We start from the raw sequence: 23772 nt of genomic DNA on the forward strand, positions 1-23772 counted from the left end.
TCTCTTACGTCCTAGGGGATACTGGGAATCCATATAGTATCATGGGTATAGACGGGTTCACTAGGAGCGATGGGCACTAAGAAATGAATAATGTGTGCTGGCTTCTCCCTCTATGTCCCTCCTACCAGACTCAGTTTAGAAAATGTGCCCAGGGAGCCGGTCACGTCTCTGGAAGCTCCTGAAGAGTTTTCTGCATTTGTTTTCTGAGTTTGTTGTTTTCAGGCAGGACTGGATGGTACCAGCCTGCCTGCTTCGTGGGACTTAGGGGGGAGAACTGCCCAACCTCTCTCAGGGTCAATGGACCCGTTCCCCGCTGACAGGACACTAGCTCCTGAGGGGATTATTCGCAAGCCCCACCACAGCGAGTGTACATTTCCGCAGCACACCGCCACCCCTAACAGAGCAAGAAGAAAGAAGAGTGGTGAGTACTAAGTTGGCGTCTCGGTTAGCGAGTTGACGGCCATTTTGGTGGCATGATGGTACGGAGACGCATGGCTTCTGAATGGGGTGGACTGAGTCTCCCACTGTGTAAGGACACAGACGTTGAACAGCGGACACAGTATCAAACTGGCAACATAGCCATAAAAGGAGTCTGTCTCCATTTTAGACACATACAGCCAGAATAAAAAAGAGTGGGAAGACCGCGTGCCATTGAAGGGGCGGGTCCCGCAGCTCACCAGTGCCATTTTCCCTCTGCAGCTGACACAGACGCTGACTGACAGGGATACGCAGTTCCTCCGGAGAGACTCCAGATTACCTCAGCAGTACCAGGGGGTCATAGCAGGGGGGGAGCGATTATAAGTGTACTGAGTACACCCAGCTAAGCTTGGCATTAGCATTAAGGGCACCGTGTGATGGTTCCATACTTCTTCTGTGTCTCCCTGGAAGGGCTATTGTGGGTTAATTGTGCATTTAACCTTTTCCTGTGTGTGTGTACTGTCACTATTACAGTATGTCAGGCAAAGAGTGTGTTTCATGTAAGGCACAGTGTTCCTCTTCCCCAGGGGGTTCACTAGTGTGTACTCAATGTAGTATCCCTTCCCAGGCTAGTGGGACAATCTTTACTAAGTTATCTCAGAATGAGAAAGAGACGCAATACTTAAGACATTCTATTACTGAGTTTATGAAAAAAGACTCAGTACCCAAACCATCATCTCAGTGCCCTGCCTTTTGTCCGCAAAAACGCACTTTGGCCCACATCCTACAGTCTGAGTCAGATGATGAGGGGTCAGAAATGGAGGAGGGTGAGTTGGGCTCAGAGGAGGGGGAGGGTACTCTGTCGCAGGGAATAGAGGCTCTCATAGAAGCTATCAGAGAAGTTCTAAATATTCCTGATAAGGTGACAGAGGAGCATGAGGAATATTTTAATATAAAACAGAAATCCTAAGCCACTTTTCCTGTGTCAAAGGAACTAAATAACCTGTTTGAAGAACTGTGGGTAAATCCTGATAGGAAATTTCAAATCTCTAAATGGTTGTTATCATCCTTTCCTTTTCCTCCTGAGGATAGGAAAAAATGGAAAAATCCACCGATAGTGGATGCATCAGTATCCAGGCTTTCACGAAAAATTGTATTGCCTGTTCCTGGTGTAGCCTCTCTAAAAGACATGGCTGATTGTAAAATTGAGACTATGCTCAAATCTTTGTATATAGCTGTGGGGGTGGCCCAGAGACCCACTATAGCATGTGGGTGGATTACGTGAGCCATTGCTAAATGGTCGGGTAACCTAATTGAGGGGTTTGATACCTTACCTCAAGGGAATATTGTTTTGCTCCTGCAACATATACAGGACTCTGCAAACATTTTGGTGGAAGCCATAAAAGAAATAGGCTTGCTTAATGCACGCAGTACAGCTATGGCAGTGTCTGCACACAGGGGTCTATGGCTTCGCCAGTGGACTGTGGATGCGGACTCCAGGGAAGGCGTGGAAGGCCTACCTTTCACTGGAGAGACCTTATTTGGAGATGAACTAGACAAATGGATCTCCAAAGCTATGGTGGGTAAGTCCACATACCTTCCTTCTGCAGGTCCCCAAACTAGGAAGACCTACTCAGGACCCAATTTACAGTCTTTTTGGACTGCCAAGTTTAGGGGCAAGGCCAGAGGTTCTTCTACTACCACCAGAGGTGGTAGAGGTAAACCACGCAAACCAGCAATTGCCAGTTCACGGGAACAGAGCTCAGGATCTGCTTGCTCAAAGCCTTCTGCATGATGGTGGACCGCGATGCCTGAAAGACTGGCAGGTGAGAGCCCGGCTACAATTCTTCAGTCACATCTGGACAGGATCGTACCAGGATTCCTGGGTCATAGATCTTATATCCCAAGGCTACAGACTGGAGTTCCAGATTCTTCAAATCAGGCTTACCAGTTTCACAAGAGTATAGGCTTAGTGGGGTTGGACACCGCACTGGATATCTGTTTGCGGAGGGTTTTGCATATGCCTTCGCAGAGACCACCAATATGTGACAAATAAATTATCCCTATTATCGGTATCTATTGTGTATATGTATATATTGATGGTGCTCCCAGAGTCAGTAATACAAGTGGTAGTTTTGGAAGGAAAAAGAAAGACTCTGTGTTGGGGCACTTTTTGGAAATATGAAATATGTTAAAACTTAACGTTTATTAAAGTTAATCATAAGAAAAGGATCAACATTCTTTAGTATAAAAACAAACACCTATAGGATACTAAAATTATGTAAATATTAGGGTTAAAATACCCTCTATTGACATTAATCATATTCCATAGTGGACAGTGTCAATTTGAGATTTACACCTATGGTGAAGAATATTTCAAAACAGAGATATATATGATATCTAAGTGTATCAGGAGTAATTTTCTACTGTAATAAAATTAAATGAGTATCGTGTAAACTCCTTGATAATTGCTCCCTTGGTGCTATGGGTAATCAGCTGAGCAAAGTTTAATTTTTAGGTATTTGATTATGTGTCATTAGATTTCTGTTCCTAACAAGAGGATGTAGATATAGAGGTAAAGCCAAGGTTTCCTCCACCACTTCTGCTGTTTGCTGCGAAATAGTGCTACTGCACCTGATATTCCAAGGTAGTCACCTAACCTTGTACTGATCAGGCCTATCACTGCTTTGCTTCCAAGATCAGACAGATTTGGGCGTGGCCAGTGAAGTGTGGCAGTAGTATTGTGATCCAACAAATGAGAGAGTGTATGGTTTTGGCACGTATACCAAAAGTGAGAACTTCTACTGTCCCGCTAGTCTGCCCCAAGTCCCTGTTACAGTGTGCCTTGCAGGGAACTTGATGTCTGGCAATGGATGAGAGAGTTCTCGAATAAGTAGGGATAGAGAGGGTGCACCCCTACTTCTGCTGTCCAATGTCATATATAGTTATAGAGGACACTGCATGAGAGAGATGGGGTGCTGAGAGAAATTTTTTTATAGAAATGTATGACAGATATTTCTACCAGGTGGTTTGTAAACATCATAACCTTTTTTGACAGAAATGTGTGGTAAAACTGTCACCTTTATCCAGACAATGGTTTTTATTAGGTATTGGTGGACATTATAACCTCTTTTGTCAGAAATGCATGACAAGTACTTAGTAGAAATAAGTGCAAGCACTTTAATCAGTAGGTGATAATTAATGAGCAATGGGATAACACATATCAGTAATTTGTATATTCAAAATGTGCCCTCCAACACCTACCCCAAATTTAGGTCAACCCGATTTGGTGATACTCGAGAAATTAAAGAAAATTTTGCCTAAATCAACGTTTGATCCTCAATCAAACAATGCCTCTATTCGAACATTCATGCGCCTGGTGGAACAGGACTGTGATCAACTGGTGGATAAACCACCTCGAGTTCAGGACAATCTTACCAAAGGCCAGAGAGAGGCACTAGTAAAATTGGCAGCTAATAAAGATTTGGTATAAAGAGGTGCCCTTGTAGTACAACATTTAAAGGACTACAAGGATGAAATTGAATTACAGTTGAGTGATAGCAGTACCTACTGTCAATTAACCAGTGACCCGACAGCTCAATTTACTAAAGAACTTACTGAATGTCTAGATTTGGCAGTCCAGTCGAATGTTATTCCAGCCAATATCAGGGATGCGTTGATTCCATCTTACCCGGTAGTTCCACTACTATATACTACACCTAAAATCCATAAGAGACTGGACAAACCCCCTGGCCGATATAATAGGTTGGCCAGGGGTTCATTGTTCCATCCGGTGGCCGCTTTCCTAGATGAAATTCTGCAGCCGTATATTCAACGCATGCCTAGATATTTGCTGGATATGAGTACATTATTGAGGCGCATTGAAAGTTTACCCACATTGCCGGCAGATGCATTACTCTGCACGATTGATGTGCAGAGTCTTTATACCACTATACCCCATGAAGGGGGGCTGGCAGCAGTGGATACATTTTTACATGCCCAAGTTGACTATACAGGGCCAGATATTTCATTGTGCCTTAAACTATTGGAGATGACGTTACTTAAAAATTACTTTCTATATGACGGCAAATTTTATTTGCAACGTCGTGGGTGTGTGATGGGGTCCTGTGTGGCCCCATCGTACGTTCGGGGTTGAGGAGGAATTATTTTTTTAAATACAGAGAAATCTGATAGGATGAAATTTTTCTGCAGGTACATTGATGACTTGCTAGTCATTTGGCACGGTACTAAAGAATCCCTAATTGCCATCATAGATACTCACAATAACAGGGAACATCCCATAAAGTTTACATACTCCATTAATGCTGATACCATCCAATTCTTGGATGTTCAGTTAACTATAGTGAATAGGAAAATTACCACATCATTATTCTCCAAGCCTACAGACAGGAACAATCGTCTTCATTTTAAAAGTTGTCATCCATTACCCCTTAAACACTGGCTGCCATATTCTCAATTTGTGCGGGTCAAACGTATAACATCAGATCCTGTTTAGGCGGCCAACCAGATTGACATTATATCTAATACATTTTTGGCCAGAGGGTATAGTCCTGTACTATTAGAACAGGCCAAAAGTAAAGCACTGGCATTAGATAGACAGCAACTCCTTCACTCACAGAGAAACCAGTCCCGCAATGCCTGTATTCCATGGGTTCAGGGTTTCAGTTCTGTTAGCAATACCATCAAGAGCTCTGTTAAAAAGCACTGGGAACTGGTACAGTCAGATCCAGATTTAAAATCAGTGAATACTAGACTTATGCCCTGCTATAAACGAGCTAGGAATCTTCGTGACATATTAGTCAGGACTGACATATGTGACCCTGTGCCATAATCGTTTTTTGGTAGTAGGAAGGGATGCTATGTACTTGTCCCCAGGTATCAAAAACTGGCAAGTGGTACAAGTTCCAACATCCACATACTGGCAAAACTTATCAAATTCAACATCGTCTCACTTGTGGGTCACACTTTGTAATCTACCAATTGATCTGTCCCTGTGGGCTGTCTTACATTGGGAAAACAGAGAGGACTTTTACAGAACGTATGACAGCCCACAGGTCAGCTATCAAAGCATCTATTAACACTGGCAAAAGCGACCAATCGGTCGCACGCCATTTTTGCACTGTCCGACATTCACTTACCTCCGTGAGATATAGAATGATTGACCAGATTCTGCCGTCCCTCAGGGGGGGTAACCGAGGATTGAAACTATTACAGAGGGAAACACAGTGGATCCAATGGTTTGATACTGTGTCACCACTGGGGCTTAACGAGCATTTGGGCATAAGTAATTTTAGATAATGTACAATGATTTTATTGTTTAGCTTCTTTCAGCCTTGTGCGAGAGCTATATGTACTGTTAGTTTGTGCATTTTCCCTCGTGATAAGTCTGTGTGTATAGCTGCGTTCAATCATGCTATTTTGTATAATTGTTAGCTTTACGTGGTTGCCATGGTGATGGGAGCACATGGATGACGTCAATCATGACGTAGGCGCTGCTGGGTGGGTTGCTGTCCCGTTTCCGGTAGAACGGCGCCACACACCTGGGTGATGTTGGTAGTATATAGGTAAGTGCTTTTTGTATTATGTGTAAGCCTGATGACAATGCTGTAGGCATTGAAACGTTGAACACTGCCTCAGTGTGGTCTTTCCAAGTCGCCTAGGAGTGCTGCACCTTCCGTTACATACATACATACCATTAACCAGTGAGGGCACCCGGCGCAACGCTTCATACTGCTGATAGGAGAGCCGGTACTACCAGGTGGTGTGGGTGTGTGTGTGTGTGTGTGTGTGTGTGTGTGTGTGTGTGTGTATATATATATATATATATATGAATAAAGGTAAAGGCTGATCCTCCGGACGTTCCTTCAGGTGCCAGAACAAGTGGATAATATATGTGCAGAAAGGAACGGCACTCTTGAAACAGTTTGAATGTATAAACTACCTAAGTTTATTTAGTGTAAGAAACAACAATGTATCAGGTATGTTCAGGACCCTTTATCAAGCTATAAAAACCTGATATAGGGTCCTGAGCAGATCCAAAATATTGCTGTTTCTTGCACCAACTAAACTCAAGTAGTTTATGTATTCAAACTGTTCCCAGAGTTCCGTTCCTTTCTGCACATACAGTGTGTGTGTGCGTGTGTGCGTGTGTGCGTGTGTGCGTGTGTGTGTGTGTGTGTGTGTGTGTAAATAAATATAACAGAACAAATGGATTCTGTTTATATAACAATCACTAATAAAAGTTAAGTATTACAGTTTTGTTTACAGAATGCATTCTAAGAAATTGGTCATCTTTTTCTCTGTTATCTCTGTCAAATTTAGTCCTGATTGGTTAAGAAATTTGTAGCCGGTATGCACCCAGAGTAACAATAAATTGGGGAGTGTCATTCAGACACACTCCATGATGTGAGACTACGCACATTTTCCATGAGCACACACCTTCCGCATGAGCATAGCATACTACAAAGAAATTTCAGCTAATTGCACCACTGTTAATTGGCCACTCTGATCAGACCACCCATTAAGATTGGTCCTATATTTCAAGTGCTAATTTGAATTTATGGAAGATAAGTAAACCAGTGGAGTCACCCGGGTGTCAGCACCACCAAAGTGGCCGCTCTTCTGCAGTGATAGGAGCCGGGTGCTGCAGTGTTACAGTATATTCTTCTGCAGCACTCGGCTCCTGTCACACATGAAGAGCCGGCACACACATTGCCCAGTCCCCGGGGGCAGTCAGCATCTCCAGAATGGAGATCCCTGTGAGGTCACACCCTCTTTTGTTAGGCCAAGCTCCCTTTTTTGGATGGTTGCACCTCAGAAGTGGAGCGAGTAGTGCAGAGTGTGCCCCATGTGTCAGCACACCCGGTGATGCCTCTGGTGGAAACTGCTTGTAAAGAATGCATGTTGGTATATTCTATAAACTGAGCCTCTTGTATTGCTACATATCACACTATAAAAGATTACTTTTAGGATGTCTAAATGCAGATTCTGAGTTTTCCCCCAGATTTAAAGATTCTCTAATCCACCAATCTGCGCCAATATATTTCAAATAATTTCAGCAAATATAGATCTGCCTATCTTGAAAGGCTCATCAGTTTACTAGAAATGATCTGCAAATCTGATTGTTACCATAAACTAGCAATCTACAGCCCCACTTGATCTGTGAAATCCAACATGTTAGACAACCTGATTTACCAATCCAAATCACTTTTTGGGAACCATACATTGCAGATTTATTTAAGCAATCATCTGCAAAATGCCAAATTGCCTTAATTGATTGCTGTTGTATGGGGTCCTTTACTAACATAATGATATCATATGTGTTAGAACCCGTGGGAGGGGCAGCAGTGTCCTGAATAATTTGTCCCTCCCACGGGTCCAGAGATAATCTTCAGAATCTGTATATGTAGGCTTACCATACTATCCCTTTAAACCGGGACACTCATGAATTACACAAGTTCTATGGCTGATTAAACCAGGTGAAATGCAGGCTTTAAGTAAGCCAGTCACAGAATCTGTGTAATGGCTATCCTGAGCTTTTGTCATGTGTGTTGCCATTTTTAATACTGTGTGCAGCTGATTGTGTGAATTATTGGAGTGATCCAGGTGAGTAAATAAAGCCTCTTTACTCTTCTGTACTGATGATAGTCTGACCTTACTTGCCAAACATCTGCAGCTCCAGTATATTTGTTATGATATTGTTCGCGGCCTGCCTTAGTACAGTGCCTTGTCTGCTGTATCATGTATTACCTTGGCTTCATTTACTCCCAGACCTCTGTATGTTACTAAGGATTTTCTTTCTGCTACCATTCCATACTTGCCTACCTGACCCTCTCCACGAGGGAGAAAATGCTCTGTTCCTGGACTTTCCTGGTAATGTATGATTGCCATTACCTGTGGTGAAACACTTTTCTTATCAAATAACTAGCTCACCACAGGTGATGGCAATCATACATTACCAGGGAAGTCCAGGAACAGAGCATTTTCTCCCTCATGGAGAGGGTCAGGTAGGCAAGTATGTACCATTCATATCTTCAAGTAAAAATACCTTCCCTGATCTTCACTTACAGATCTCTGCATGTTTACTGAATATTCTATTCAACTGCCACACATCACAGCAAGTGCAACAGTTTGGCTCATTTTCAAATACAAACCTCTGCCTGTTTACTGGATTCCACTGTCTGTGTCCACTCACCTCTACAAGTTTAATGGATTGCCTCATCTCCCTGCCACTAACTCCTGCTGAATGATTGAACCTCTTACAGCATTACTGATCCTCTCCATGCATTGCAAACTGGTGAGCTACTGTTTACTTACATTCCTTCTGCAGATGTGGCCTCTTACAGACTTGCAATGCAGCAGGCGAATTGCGGCATAGGGGGTCGCATTCGTACTCACGTTCCCACTATGCATTAAAAGCAATGGGGAAGCTGGCGGCTGTGAAATATTGGGGCATCATGGTCCTGCTACTATATGCAGCAACAACTAATGAGGACACATCTACAGTATATGTAGGTTGTGTTCTGTTCATACAATAATAAATAGAACCATTTCTAATAAGATTGCAGTTCTTACTGGCATATCTAAAATTGGTGCAAGATGTGTGGTGCACATTGGCCCCTAGATTCAGGGGGCCCACTTACAGCACACCCTACACCAATACCACTGTGTCAGCCTGGTGTTGGTTGCAGAGCTGCAGAAATCACTTGAAAAATATCCGCCATGGCCACAAACCAATTTTTGGAAGGTCTACCGCTTATCGCTAATGAAGAGGTTGATGATGAGAAAGTTGACGGTGAAGATTGCATGGGCAACCTGTCATACTCCAGTATACTCCAGAGTTTTGAGTATAAAAATGATTAGAATAATACAAAGATATTTAAAACCTATAATTACAGAAATGCACCGATCCCCGTGTTTTGGTTGTGAATCTGTATTAATTTCATGTTTTGGTTCTAATTTTACAAAACCACCCTCGTGTTTTGGTTTTGGATCTGTATTTTTTTATATGTAAAATCTGCTAAATCATGTAATTTGAGCCTGTTTTGTTCTTACAGTATTATCAACCTCAAGAACATTAATTTTCAGTCAAATTTTGACTAGCTCCCAATATTTATTTTCACCAATTCTGACAGTACAATACACAAACAACATTATCATTATTAGCATCAGATACTACACAAATATCCCTCTAATCCCGTTCCACTTCCACACTAGCATCCTCAAGTTCTATTATGTCATCATCACCGTCTTTACTTGTACTGCTCATCCTTATATTTGTAGATGGTGCAAAAATGGTGGAAGGAGGCAAAGCATACCTCCCAACATAACCCTCTCCAGGAGTTACAGAATGCTCTGCTACTGGACTTCCCTATGCATTTATGATTGCCATCACCTGTGCTGAAACACCTTTCTTATCCATTAACCTGTTCAAAACAGGCGCCGGCAATAATAAATTAAGAGAAAAGTCCAGAAGCAGAGCATTTCTGGAGAGGGTCATGTTGGGAGGTATGTGCAAAGGAGGCTTCTTTACGAGTACAATGTGAGAAATGTCAGACTCACACATAGCTCATGTGAACACCCTTTCTGAGGGCTGAGGAACACATACTGATTTGCAGCTCTTCAGCTAGAAAAAATAACAGCCAATCAGAGGTGGCACGTGACATGTGTGAACATTCTGTATTTAAGGTTTGTACACAATAAGCCACACAGATATGCATGAAAACCAGCTACAGACAGTATAGGATGACATGTATTTATGCAGCCCTACTTCATAATATTTATATTCTAATTAATAATTAAAAATAAAGAAACAATTATTTTTTTTACCTAATTTATTGTTTAACATACAGCTTACATAACATAATCGACAGAGGCCCACAAATATGTTGCAATTACATGCCAAACATTTGCTAATACCTTACTCAAACTTTACATATAACATGAAAACCCATGAAATACAAATAACAGATGCCCTGATTATTATTATTATTATTATTATTATTATAATATAAGATTGGTTGATTAGCTAATGTACCCAGTTTCACCCGGGTAGATCTTCAATATTTACTGTTACCATTTTCTTAATTCCATCTTAACTTATATGCTTAGCTCATTTTATGCCCCTAGAGTACAGTCTCCGTGTGTGGGCCCCCTCCTCTCCCGTAGCTGGAAAAATGGCGCGGCGGCCATTATTATTTTTTTTGAACCTGGGCATGTGCTGTAGACTATGGCACTGAGTCTTTAGTGCTCATAGCGCTAACAACGGTGCTATGGGAGAGGAGGGAGCCCACACACGGACACCAGACCGGTAAGTATAGAAGAAATAGGTCCAGTGTGTGCGGTGTGGGCCCCCCCTGGACCCAGGGGCCCGTGTGCACCGCACACACTGCACTCATTACAGATATGCCACTGATGTAAAGATCAAAGAAATGTTCAGCCACCCCCAGTTTGCATAAACCACTATATGAAAAGGGTTGGGACTTGTTAAAGAGGTACTCAGCGAAGCTGGTGTAGTTGTCCCCCTCGCTTCTGTGGGACATGATGTAGAATTTCTCCAAATTGTCCACCACGTGCCTCACAATTACCTCATGCACCTCCCAAGTCATTAGCTAAGTGTCATACATGAGATAGGAGAAGGTCCAGAACAGGCAAGCTCCATCTCCTGTGATGGGGACAATGGTGTGACAGTGACATATGGTCATGGTAGTCAGAACCTCGCCTGTCATACTCCAGTATACTCCAGAGTTATGAGTAAAAAATAGAATAATACAAAGATATTTATAACCTATAATTAGAGGAGTGCATCTACCCCTGTGTTTTGGTTTTGAATCTGTATCAATTTCGTGTTTTGGTTCTAATTTCACAAAACCACCCTCATGTGCTTTGGTTTTGGATCTGTATTTTAAAAAAATGATAAAAACAGCTAAATCGTGTAATTTGGGTCTGTTTTTGTTCAAGAACATTAATTTCCAGTCAATTTTGACCAGCTCCCATTATTGTTTTCACCAATATTGGCCAAAGGCTGCAGTGGCATAAACACACTGCAGTTTATAGCACATTTATGAAACATTGCCACGCAGCAGTGGCAACAAAGAAAAGTGTTGCAAGATGGAATTGTCCTTGGGACCCACCCTTATGTTGGATATTAAAAAGTATATGCACAGTTTAACAAACCAAGCACTTCAGTGAAAGGGACTGTCACTTTAGTGGCTAAAGTGCTTGGTTTGTTTGGGCCCCCACAAATTATTTTTTGGAAGGACTACCTCCGATCACAAATGAGGTTGATGAGAAGAGTGTTGGCGACGGAGATTGCATGGGTTGGTCCAAACTGCTGGTAACTGCTTGTTCTTATTTTACAAATTATTATAATTTTGTCAAATTTTATGAACTCACCAAAAATTAAATAACATGGGGGTGGGGGTGGGGGGGTGCATAGACGGTTAATGTCCCTACCTCTACTAACTTTGGACTCACAAATGGAGCAGATGCCTTTACAAATGTTGACAGGATTTGGGTAAAAATAATCCCACACCCGAGATGGCTTTTTTGGTCTTATGCCCAGGTATCACATTACTTTTCTTATTATCACGGGCAAGAAATGACTTACACAAACAACATCATCAGTACCCTCATTAGCATCAGATAGTACACAAATTTCCCCCTTATTCTGTTCCATTTCCACACTAGCATCCTCAATTTCGATTATGTCATCATCACCATCTTTACTAGTACTGCTCATTCTCACATTTGCAAGTGTTCTTTTAAAACAGCTATGGAACCTTTGGATAGTTTGTTCTATTCTTTGATTAATGTTTAGTGTAATTAATCTTTACAAAGTAAAAAAGCAGTACTTCAAAATCTTATTGTTGTTAAAATATGACAATATTTCTTATAAATGTACTGCATTTGTTTGTGTAACCTTTTAAACAAATCATAATTCAATACAGATGCAAAAAAACATATATGCATTGCATGTTTATGTGGCTAGTGAAATAATTTGGTAATATTAGTACATAGAGAACATCATATTGATAACGGAAATATTGTGGTATTTCTATTTTTTTGAACAGTGTCTCTCTCAGGATGACCTTTTAATAATGTCAAGTTTTGGAAATGAAAAGTACCTAACACGTGGCCAGTAGATTGGCAGTTCAGTAAGATGCGCTTTCATAATCACAGAAGGCAGGTGTTTCATTAGTAGATAGGCACTGCTGCATGTTAAAATGACACCAGATACAATAAGCCCTACATTTATAACCTGTACAAAAAAGGAAAAGATGTACATTTGTTAATGGTCTAAGGTTAACAATATTTTTTTTTATACTATTGGCATTCTAAAAAAACATTACAGGTTGAGTCTCCCATATCTGAAATTGTGAAATCCAAATTTGTTTGAGCATGACTGAGATAGTGACACTCCAGGCCATCTTCACATCTTCACACTGTGCGTATATACAGCCGCCCACACACTCGTGGGTGTATGGACAAGTGTATATACCCTCCGGCGCCAGTACCTACTAGAAAGATGGAGATTGAATAATGGTGTGATCTGCTGCTCCTAATTATAAGGATAATTGCATTCCTTATATTAGACAAAAACAACACTAACTGCAGGGATATAACCCCCTGTAGATAAAAAGGAGCGCAGACCACACCAATTAAAGGAGACAATTAAAAATGTTCACAATAAAAAATATATTCATTTTTTAACATACAATGCTGCAGCATAAATAGCACTTAATCAATCCATGATATATATATTTATAAACCAAAATGCAAATAATCCATATAGGACTAATAAAATTATCTGGAATTCACTATAGTTCAGAGGCTTGGACCTTGATATTACTATATCTAGCAATGTCCACTGATTTAATTATGAACTGGCTAGTTATAGCTTTTCAAACACTTAATGTGTTCATGTGTCCTTAATTCGTCAGAGTTCCAAATGAACATGTGTGCACACATTTGTTGAATTAAAATAGGTAATTACCATACGTTGTTAGCCTTTGTGTCACCTCCAAAATTAAATTTGTTGAAACAATCCCAATCTTGGACTCCCTCTGCTGGTGCTCATCCGTTTACTGCAGAATATCTGGAGTAGGTATCAACGGGGACTGTCCACAGTGCTCAGGAACTGAGGAAGCCGCTGAGTGTGTTTGGAAGGTGGAGAAACGTGTTTTTGAAGTGACTACAACCAGGGACGATCATCTCCTGTTCATTGACGCGATTACCAGCCTGTGGTCAGCGTAATAATCAGTGTACCTGCAATTACGGCTAACTACCAGCAGAGGGAGCCTGAGTACTGTGGACAGTCCCCGTTGATACCTACTCCAGATATTCTGCAGTAAACGGATGAGCACCAGCAGAGGGAGTCCAAGATTGGGATTGTTTCAACAAATTTAATTTTGGAGGTGACACAAAGGCTAACAACGTATGGTAATTACCTATTTTAATTCAACAAATGTGAGCACACATGTTCATTTGGAACACTGACGAATTAAGGACACATGAACACATTTAGTGTTTGAAAAGCTATTCCTAGCCAGTTCATAATTAAATCAGTGGACATTGCCAGATATAGTAATATCAAGGTCCAAGCCTCTGAACTATAGTGAATTCCAGATAATTTTATTAGTCCTATATGGATTATTTGCATTTTGGTTTATAAATATATATATCATGGATTAATTAAGTGCTATTTATGCTGCAGCATTGTATGTTAATAAATGAATATATTTTTTATTGTGAACATTTTTAATTGTCTCCTTTAATTGGTGTGGTCAGCGCTCCTTTTTATCTACAGGGGGTTATATCCCTGAAGTTAGTGTTGTTTTCATCTTCATATATAAACACACTGGGCAGCTGCCTAGGGCCCAACAATAATAGGGACCTTCAAATAGGCATGGGTGGTGCTCACACAATCAGTGAAGCAAGGCAGCAATCTCTTCCTGCCTTCAAGCCTGCAATCAGACAGTGAATGGCTGTCAGCATGCTAAATGGTGGATGGCTGGAGCCAGAGCCGTAACTAGACTTTTTGGTGCCCTGTGTCAGAAAGAGAAGTTGCACCCCCAAGTTGCATGCCCTCGTGGGGATGGGGCATGACAAAATTTATCCCAGAGACAGCCCATGCTATGATGACCCCTCCCACATTATATATATATATATATATATATATATATATATATATATATATATATATAATGTATATACCAAAATCCAAAAGCCGGCACTCCATGGAAAACAATGCAATACCTTGCCAGGGTGCTGTCCCGGGGCCTGCCAACCCCCTACCATACACTCGAACAGATAGAGGCACTCCCGGACTTGGAATTAATTCAAACAATCATGGTGGTTTATTCAACGTTTCGGGGTACTGCCCCCCGTCATCAGGACACACACAACACACAGTGCAAACACAGCAACGTTTAAATACAACCTACAGGTCTCCTAATCACGTTTCCAGACTCCCAGCATGTGTTCTCGGCGTCCGCACATCAACTTCCGGTCCTCCGTGTGACTTCGCACTGGAAGTGACGTACGCCGGAACTCAGTAGAGCTGGTCGGGTTTCTATGGAGACGCGGCAACAAGAGCTGCATCTCCACATCTCCGAGGAGAATATACAAACATAAAGTGTAACACACAAATGCCTATAATACAGTGAATACATATTAAAAGACAATAACTGAAGAAAAGTGACTTAGTGCAATACAGTGTATATACGAGGCTTACTCCTGCCACCTAGTGGCAAGGTACCATATTATTCTGATTATAAAGTGCTATGTGCTATGGTATAACTAGTGACCCAATAATACTCTGTACCTATTGCACATGAATTAAAAAATGAAAACATAAATATTAAAAAATAAGGAACAGTGCTGGACTAAAACTCTGGTGCATATTAAGCCTAGTGTGTTTACTGGGGGCTATAGACTAGTAAATACTAAGCCCATCCTGTTTCTCAAAAATTCTACCAATGGCTACAGGCCTACATTAGACGCCCAGATAAACTGGCGTTGGTAGAATTTTTGAGAAACAGGATGGGCTTAGTATTTACTAGTCTATAGCCCCCAGTAAACACACTAGGCTTAATATGCACCAGAGTTTTAGTCCAGCACTGTTCCTTATTTTTTAATATTTATGTTTTCATTTTTTAATTCATGTGCAATAGGTACAGAGTATTATTGGGTCACTAGTTATACCATAGCACATAGCACTTTATAATCAGAATAATATGGTACCTTGCCACTAGGTGGCAGGAGTAAGCCTCGTATATACACTGTATTGCACTAAGTCACTTTTCTTCAGTTATTGTCTTTTAATATGTATTCACTGTGTTATAGGCATTTGTGTGTTACACTTTATGTTTGTATATTCTCTTCGGAGACGTGGAGATGCGGCTCTTGTTGCCGCGTCTCCATAGAAACCCGACCAGCTGTACTGAGTTCCGGCGTACGTCACTTCCGGTGCGGCATCACACGGAGGACCGGAAGTTGATGTGCGGACGCCGAGAACACATGCTGGGAGTCTGGAAACGTGATTAGGAGACCTGTAGGTTGTATTTAAACGTTGCAGTGTTTGCACTGTGTGTTGTGTGTGCCCTGATGACGGGGGACAGTACCCCGAAACGTTGAATAAACCACCATGATTGTTTGAATTAATTCCAAGTCCGGGAGTGACTCTATCTGTTCGAGTGTGTGTATGTATGTATACGTGTGTGTATGTGTGTATATATATATATATATATATATATATATATATATATATATATATATATTGCATATATATTGCAATAAAATGAAACTAAACTACATGCACACACTTAACATGAGAGCTCATTGTTATTTAGTTACAATACCCTTTATTAAATAACACATTTCAATATATTGCCATGCCCGGGATTCAAACCCACAACCTGTTGCATTCCAGTTAAAAACCTACTCATTATGCTATGATCATGCTTAAAAACTATGAGATTTCTAACTATATGAAGCTACTTGCACTTTGCTAAAAAAAAATAATCAGCATTGCAATTGAACAGATCTATGTAGTTTGCAGCCACACATCCAGTCCCTTGTAGCCACACACTACATAGATCTGCTCAGCTGCAATGCTGATCATTTTTTAGCAAAGTTTAGGTAAGCTTCAAATAGTTAGAATTTATGTAAGGACAGATAGCTCAATGAATAGAGTGTCTGACTGTAATGCAAAAGGCAATGGGTTTGAGTCCCGGTTATATGTCAGCATCTTGAAATGTAATACAGAATAGTGTGACTGAATAACAACGACCTCTCAAGTTAAGTTCATGAATTTTCTATAGGTATTAGTGACAGGAGGGGTGGGGGAAGGAGACAGGGGCGGTCAGTAGATGACAGGGCTTCAAAGAGGTGGAAAGCTACAAGTAAAAGTAATATAAACAGATACTTAATGGGTGCCACCAACAGCACCCCCTACCTTGCAGCGCTATATGCGATGGGATATATCAGAACGCTGACAGCCATCCAGTGTAAGGTAAGCATGTGGCGAGATGGCACAGGATGTTACAAGCCGCTAGCAGCGTGTCTGAATTACTACACTCCAACAGCTAGATTCCTGCATGTATCTCTGTGTTCAGCCTCAGCTGCTGCATAATTAGTAGTTTGCCTTTGTGTGTCTAGCTGTCCAGCTGCATGTCCTTTACTTTAATCATTACCTCTCTGGATTCTTGAGGTTGATTGGAGCAGCCACATATAAATTCCCTTCCTGGTCACTCTCAATCTGCTGGTTATAGGGGGTCATTCTGAGTTGATCAATAGCTGAAAATGTTTGCTGCGCAGCGAGGATGCAAAAATATGGCACTTCTGCGCATGCGGCGCAATGCGCACGTGCAACGTACTTTCACAACGGCCGATGTAGTTTCACACAAGGTCTAGCGAAACTTTTCAGTCGCACTGCTGGCCGCAGAGTGATTGACATGAAGTGGGCGTTTCTGGGTGTCAACTAACCGTTTTCAGGGAGTGTTCGGAAAAAAGCAGGCATGCCAGGAAAAATGCAGGCGTGGCTGGGCGAATGCAGGGCGTGTTCGTGACGTCAAAACAGGAACTGAACAGTCATTCATTGCAAGCGTTGAGTAGGTCTGAAGCTACTCTGAAACTGCACAAAAATTTTTGTAGCCGCTCTGCGATCCTTTCGTTCGCACTTCTGCTAAGCTAAGATACACTCCCAGTGGGAGGCAGCATAGCGTTTGCACGGCTGCTAAAAACTGCTAGCGAGCGATCAACTCGGAATGACCCCCATAATCCCTGCTACATGTGAGAACCTGTCATCCCTGTGAACTCCTGAGATTTGGATATTCTGTCTAGATCTTTGTCCTTGTCGAATCCAGCTCTCATTGAATTCAGGTTTAGTGTGGAGCTTCCACACAGATTCTTGTCTTTCACACTTATTTTATACTATTGTTATTACCACCTTGTGCATTGTTGCATTTATATACGGTTTAGTTGCTTAAAACACCCTGTGAATTGTTGCATTTACATACAGTCTGTGTTCTATTCCACTCTGTGCATTGTTACATTTACATACAGTTTGTATTTATTATTATTCCAACCTGTGAATTGTTGCACTCACGTGCATTCTTTTGTAATCTGTCTGTGCATTGAACAGTGTTATCAAGGTTGTGTTCAGTGAATGTCTCACCATACTGCATTTACTCTTGCCCAGCCTCCAATAGTCGCCTTGTCCTTACATAAGACCTGGGGACATCTGTGTACGGGGTGGACCTAAATCACCCTGGAAAGGCGGCTGCTAAAGGTGAAGCCTGGCATTGCAGGAGGCTAAAAGACGGCTGGGCAAGGGTAATTGCGTGAGCATCACCAAGAACTACCTGGTAGCCCTTAGAACACCGTAGTCCACGTAACACAGGACTGCAGGAGGAGCATGTTATGATTTTTTTTTCATTGGTTCTAGGGCCTGCAATGCTGTTGAGATGGCCCTGTTTCACCTTCACTTTTTGATGGTTCAATGTAAGCAAACTTTGTTATGTACAAAGTTATTAAAAATATTGTATAAAATTACCTTCAACCAAAGTGTTTAAGTGTAAAGTGTATATGGAACATACAATAAATTCATTTCATGTTTAGACTTGAGTCTAGTCCCCAAGATATATAATTATGGGGGTTCAGTAGAATTCACCGGCAGCGAGGATGCTGGCCGTCAAAATACCGACATCGGCATCCCAGCAGTCAGTATGTCGGCAATGGGGCGAGTGCAAAGACTACCCTTTTGGGCTCTGTGGCTCGCTGAGCTTGCCACAAGTTCTATTCCCACTCTATGGGTGTCGTGGACATCCACAAGTGGGAGTAGACCTATTGTGCCAGTATTCCAGCTGCCGGCATTGCCAGCTGTCGGGATTCTGGAGTCTGTATCCTGAATGCTGGGATTTATTTAAATAAGTTTTATTTAAATAAGGGATGGAATAAGTACTTGTTTAGAAGAAGCCATATAGTATTTATCTTAGGTAAAATCATTACAATTGTATTGGTTATATGGGTAGTTTGTGTAGTTGGCATTTGGCAATCATTCTGTACTTTCAGTGAGTTGTCTTTTGTACCTTCCAGTGTTTCTCTGCATGGCTCATAATTACTTTGATCTCCATAATACTGGAGCATTTAAAGTCTGAATATTCACTGAGAAATACATTCAACAATGTAGTAATGGCTATTGATGTGTCTCTGATTAAAGGCAGGAAATCATCAATGGTTTACACCATAGATGGCCATTGGTTGAGGTGGGACACTCAGGGAAGGGATGTGCTAAGCTCTGTGTCCCTGGCCCCAGAGCAAGATAATATACATACCCTCTGTCAGAGCTGGCCCTAGGCATAGGCAAACGCCTAGGGCATTTGGAATGCTATGGGGTACAAGCAGCTTATGCTGATAAAAATGATATGCGGCATGACTATATTCTCTGTGTCACTGCGGCTGTATCTGGATAGGAAATGCTACGTTACAGTGTATACTTGGAAGCCACTGTAACATAGCATTTCGTATGCAGATACAGCCACAGTCGCACACAGAATATAGGCATGCCACATATAATTTTAATCAGCAGAAGTTGCTTGTGCATCCTAGTCACATAGCAATGCAAATAATACGCATTTTCTGCAAGAAGGTGCCCAACAGTAGCAGAGCTGGCCTAGAACTACCAGCTGTCTCACGCCAGGCATCTCCTGCTGCATGGCGTATTGAGGCAAGATGTATTAGGACACATCTGTATTCAAGCAGAGGCAGAAGTCACAGTGTTAGCGGCCATGTGAGTGCTGTGTACAGGTGGGTTGGTTGTGCATTAGTGTTCGGCATATGTGTAAGGGACGTTGTGTGTGTCATTATGTCTATAAAGGCATTAATAATGTGCAGCATACTATATGTGTAAGGGACATTATGTGTATAAAGGCATTAATAAAGGTTGGCATAATGTGTAAGGTCCATTATGTTTATAAGGTCATTAATAATGTGTGACATGTGTAATAGGCATTACTGTGTGGTATTAGGTGTATAAAGGCATTACTAATGTGTGGCATTGTGTGTATAAGGTACTCTACTGTGTGGCGTAATGTATAGAAAGGGCACTACTGTGTGGTGTAATGTATAGAAAGGGCACTACTGTGTGGTCTAATGTGAATAAAGAGCAATATGGTGTGGTGTAATGTGAATAAGAAGCAATTCAGTGTGATGTAATGTGAATAAGGGGCAATTCAGTGTGATGTAATGTGAATAAGGGGCACTACTGTGAGGAGTAACGTATATAAGGTAAGATTGTTACTACTGTGTGATGTAACATGAATAAAGGACACTTTGCATGATGTGAATAAAATTGCACTACTGTGTGGCAGAATTTGAATTGGGGGTACTATTGCGTGGCCATTGCGTCCCAACAAGAACACAACCATTTTTGGGCTGTGCGCTGAATGTGCGCAATATTTCTATTTAAAATATAGGGGTAGGAGCACCAAAATGGGGACTGCTATGGGTGAGGGGTGATGGTGCTGGGAAAAGGGTGCAGGGTCAGAGGCGGAACTAGCTATGGGGCACCAGCCAAAATCTTGCCTAGGGCATCATATTGGTTAGTGCCGGCTCTGCTCTCTGCTATTGATGGTAGAGAACCATTGGATCTCTGCTGTTGATGGCACAACCATTGACGATTTGTGGCAAACCTTCAATGGTTGATGACCATCCCTACTAAATGCAATGTAATATAAAACCAAGTGCAAAAAAAATTAAAAATCACAAACGTAGTCCTAAAAGGAAAGAATAAGCCATTAAAACATGACAAACACTGTTTCTCTTTGCTTGCGTAACCTGACATAAACTGATACAGTAACCAACGGCGGCTGCAGCACCGACCATATGGTGCAGGGGGACCATGTTGCACATATAAACATACATGTTCTGATGTTTGTAATATATGTGCTGTCCGGTTCCCCAGGGATCGGCAGAGATGTGTGTATCAGGCGCCGTGCTGTACTCTGTACTTAGCATAAGACATTACACTTCTTCTAAGCCCGCCTCCAGACTCCTGTGAAACTAGCCAATGGGAGCCTGGGGATGGGCTTAGAAGGAGTGTGATGCCTTATGCTGAGTCCTGGGTGCCGTACGTTGCCTGATGCACATAGCACTGGGTAACCTAATTAAATCATTTAGATTATAAAAATAGCACTAGAGATATTTACCTTCTTTTGCCACTTCCAGCGCAGGATCACTTCATGGTATCGTATTCTAGTAAAAGTGACCTTTAAAATAAAAAAACAACAACATTATTTTGCCATTTATTTCATTTTTTTTTTTTAGTAATTGTAATATTGTGGGGCCACTGGTTAGAATCAAGGCACCTAAGCTCTGTGCGGTATTTCAGTGTTCTTTCTGTATTTATGTGGGAAGGATATACAGGCTCACTTGTGCAATACTGGATGAGGAGAGTAATATATAATCTCTCCCCAGCACCAAATCCTATCTATTTGTAAACATATAATGAAAGATTATGCAATGTACAGTATACTACATTGTATAATATTACATTACTTTTTATATTTCATTGTTTTGTGCTTCATGGCAAGGTTTCTCATTATACAGGGTGATACAAAAGTCGCAGTACACCCTTTTGTTTCAAAAACTGCAGGAAATGGGAAAACTGACTTAGATTCAAGTTGGACGATTTCAAGATGGCGCCATGTTCGGTACATACCCTAAAAGATAGCCCACCTCACCCATACCTTACTGGAGTATTCAGTTTTCCCATTTCCTGCACAGTTTTTGAAACAAAAGGGTGTACTGCAACTTCTGAATCACCATGTATATCGCCGTGTAATGTGTTTATGGGATGCAGTTCATTTGACGGCAGTCGGGAACCCGCTGGTCAGGATACCAATGCCAGAATCCCGACTGCTGACAATACCGACAGCTGGAACACCCGGCTCACAGGGGCTATTCCCACTCGTGGGTGTCCAGAACACGCATAGATTGGGAATAGAACATGTGGCAAGTGCAGCGAGTCACCGAGCCCGCAACATGGCGAGAGCAGTGAGCCCGCAAGGGGACTTTTTGAGCTTGCCCCGCTGCCGGCATACTGACGACCAGGATGCCGTTGTCAGTATACTGATGGCCAGCATCCTGACGGTAAGTAAATCTTACTGACCTCATGTTTATCCTTTGTAAATAATACTTCCTATGAATGCCATAAATAAGTTATCTACTTTAGGAATATCATTGTCCATCTTTTTATTTACTATCCACCAATGTAGCATTGTGGGTTATATTATTTTCATGTTTTATTATTTCACAATTAAAAGAAAAATAAATAAAACAGGATTAACACTTCATGGCTAGATTGGATGGATGATTTCAATCTTCTGTGCATGTGAGGGAATGCAACACATATTGGATACAAGCCAAGGCTACAGAAGCTATGACGCTACTTTCCATGATCTGCACTCCTGAAGCACTCGCAGCATTCTAGTGACTTCTAATGAAGGTTGTTACAGGGAAGCAACTCACACCTGTGAATGACTTCCTTAAAAAAAAATAATAATCAGATTTTTATATTAGACTGCAGATTGAACACAGAATAGGAGTAGTAATTCATTTTCTTACCATTGAATAAAGTGGAATGAAAGTAGATGGCATGAGTATGTTAAGGAAGTTGTCTACGTATTTCCGAAATATAAACCACTTAGAGTTGACATGAGACCGCATCTGTCATGAAAGAAACCAATAGTATAATGGAAAAATATTTGAATGTGTTAATGTAAACGATGAAAGTACTGAAAAGGAAATGACACTTTGCTGGATTTTATGTATCCCTTATTCATGCTCATTCACAGTTATCTGTAGGTCACTTTTTCCATCCAATGCCTCCAGCCTCTTTGCTATTGATTGTCATTGAGGTAATGTGTATGCATCAGTGCCAGATTGACAATGGGCAGATGGAGCTCTAGGCCTCCACTTACAAATGTGAACACCATCATGGCAGCATGATTTTGACCTGCAGCCCTGCTGGCCATCAGTCAGCAATAAATCATAAGTATTAAAATTGTATTTCTAGTTTTCTCAAAAACGTGTGCAAGTTGTAATTTTTTATGTATTTAGAGAGACAGTGGGGGTGATAGTGTAGGAGGTGTACACACCCACGTGGCTCTGGCCACACCTTCACGGGACCGGGGCCAGATTAACAATGGGGAGGATGGAGTTGCATCTCCAGGCCCCCATTACATTAGGCCCACAAAGTTGCTACAGTCAGGATACCATTTTTTCCTGCTGCAGCCTGCTAGTGGCTACATGAGGACTCGCCTCCCTTCTGACCATGACCCGTGCCCCCCCCCCCCCCCACACACACACACTCCTGCCCATAGGTTAGGGTCCTGGTCAGACCTCCCGTTGGTGTATAATGGGCAGAACTTTGACCCAGGGATCCTGTTTTAGGTCTTCCACTAGATGGATTTGTATGAAAACTTTAATGAACTGCTTTAACTTTATGGTTATTTCAGTCAGTTATTTCAGGACATTGAACCATAATTCAATGTCTTGAGATATATGACTGATATAACCATAAATCAATGAACTAAAATAACTGACAGAAATAGAGATGGGAAGACAAAAAATATTGTGAACTAAAAATTCTAAGAATAGCAACATTGATAACAGAAGGAAAACTTTAAACCCATCTCGCAATGTAAAAGTGATTATAAATCTGAAGAGAAGGAAAAGGTGGGGATCAGGGCTACTGGCGACATCCCCCAAAACAAAAACAAAAAAAGCCACTGGACAGCCACTTCAGTTGGAATAGCTGCTAAGCTGCCCATT

At 41.5% G+C, this 23772-nt stretch overlaps 1 protein-coding gene, 1 long non-coding RNA gene and 1 pseudogene across 5 annotated transcripts in view; 1 reads left to right on the forward strand and 2 right to left on the reverse strand.

Annotated features, from left to right (window-relative positions):
• Nucleotides 1–3039: 3039 nt before the first annotated feature.
• Nucleotides 3040–3158, reverse strand: LOC134912443 (5S ribosomal RNA; annotated as a pseudogene).
• Nucleotides 3159–7893: 4735 nt separating this feature from the next.
• LOC134910048 (uncharacterized) overlaps nt 7894–23772 on the forward strand; it is a 162160-nt gene continuing 146281 nt past the window's right edge. For both annotated transcript variants that reach the window (XR_010176100.1, XR_010176101.1), the window contains exons 1-2: nt 7894–8043; nt 8508–8734. This is a non-coding gene — a long non-coding RNA (uncharacterized LOC134910048). The remainder of the gene's footprint in view (nt 8044–8507; nt 8735–23772) is intronic.
• KMO (kynurenine 3-monooxygenase) overlaps nt 10235–23772 on the reverse strand; it is a 482345-nt gene continuing 468807 nt past the window's right edge. For all 3 annotated transcript variants that reach the window (XM_063917607.1, XM_063917609.1, XM_063917608.1), the window contains 3 exons: nt 22564–22665; nt 21147–21206; nt 10235–12697 (listed from right to left, as the gene is read on the reverse strand). In XM_063917607.1, coding sequence (XP_063773677.1) covers nt 12518–12697; nt 21147–21206; nt 22564–22665 — 342 coding nt within the window. In that variant the 3' untranslated portion in view covers nt 10235–12517. The remainder of the gene's footprint in view (nt 12698–21146; nt 21207–22563; nt 22666–23772) is intronic.

The sequence above is a fragment of the Pseudophryne corroboree genome, chromosome 4 (genome assembly GCF_028390025.1).
Source record: "Pseudophryne corroboree isolate aPseCor3 chromosome 4, aPseCor3.hap2, whole genome shotgun sequence".
Lineage (NCBI taxonomy): Eukaryota > Metazoa > Chordata > Amphibia > Anura > Myobatrachidae > Pseudophryne > Pseudophryne corroboree.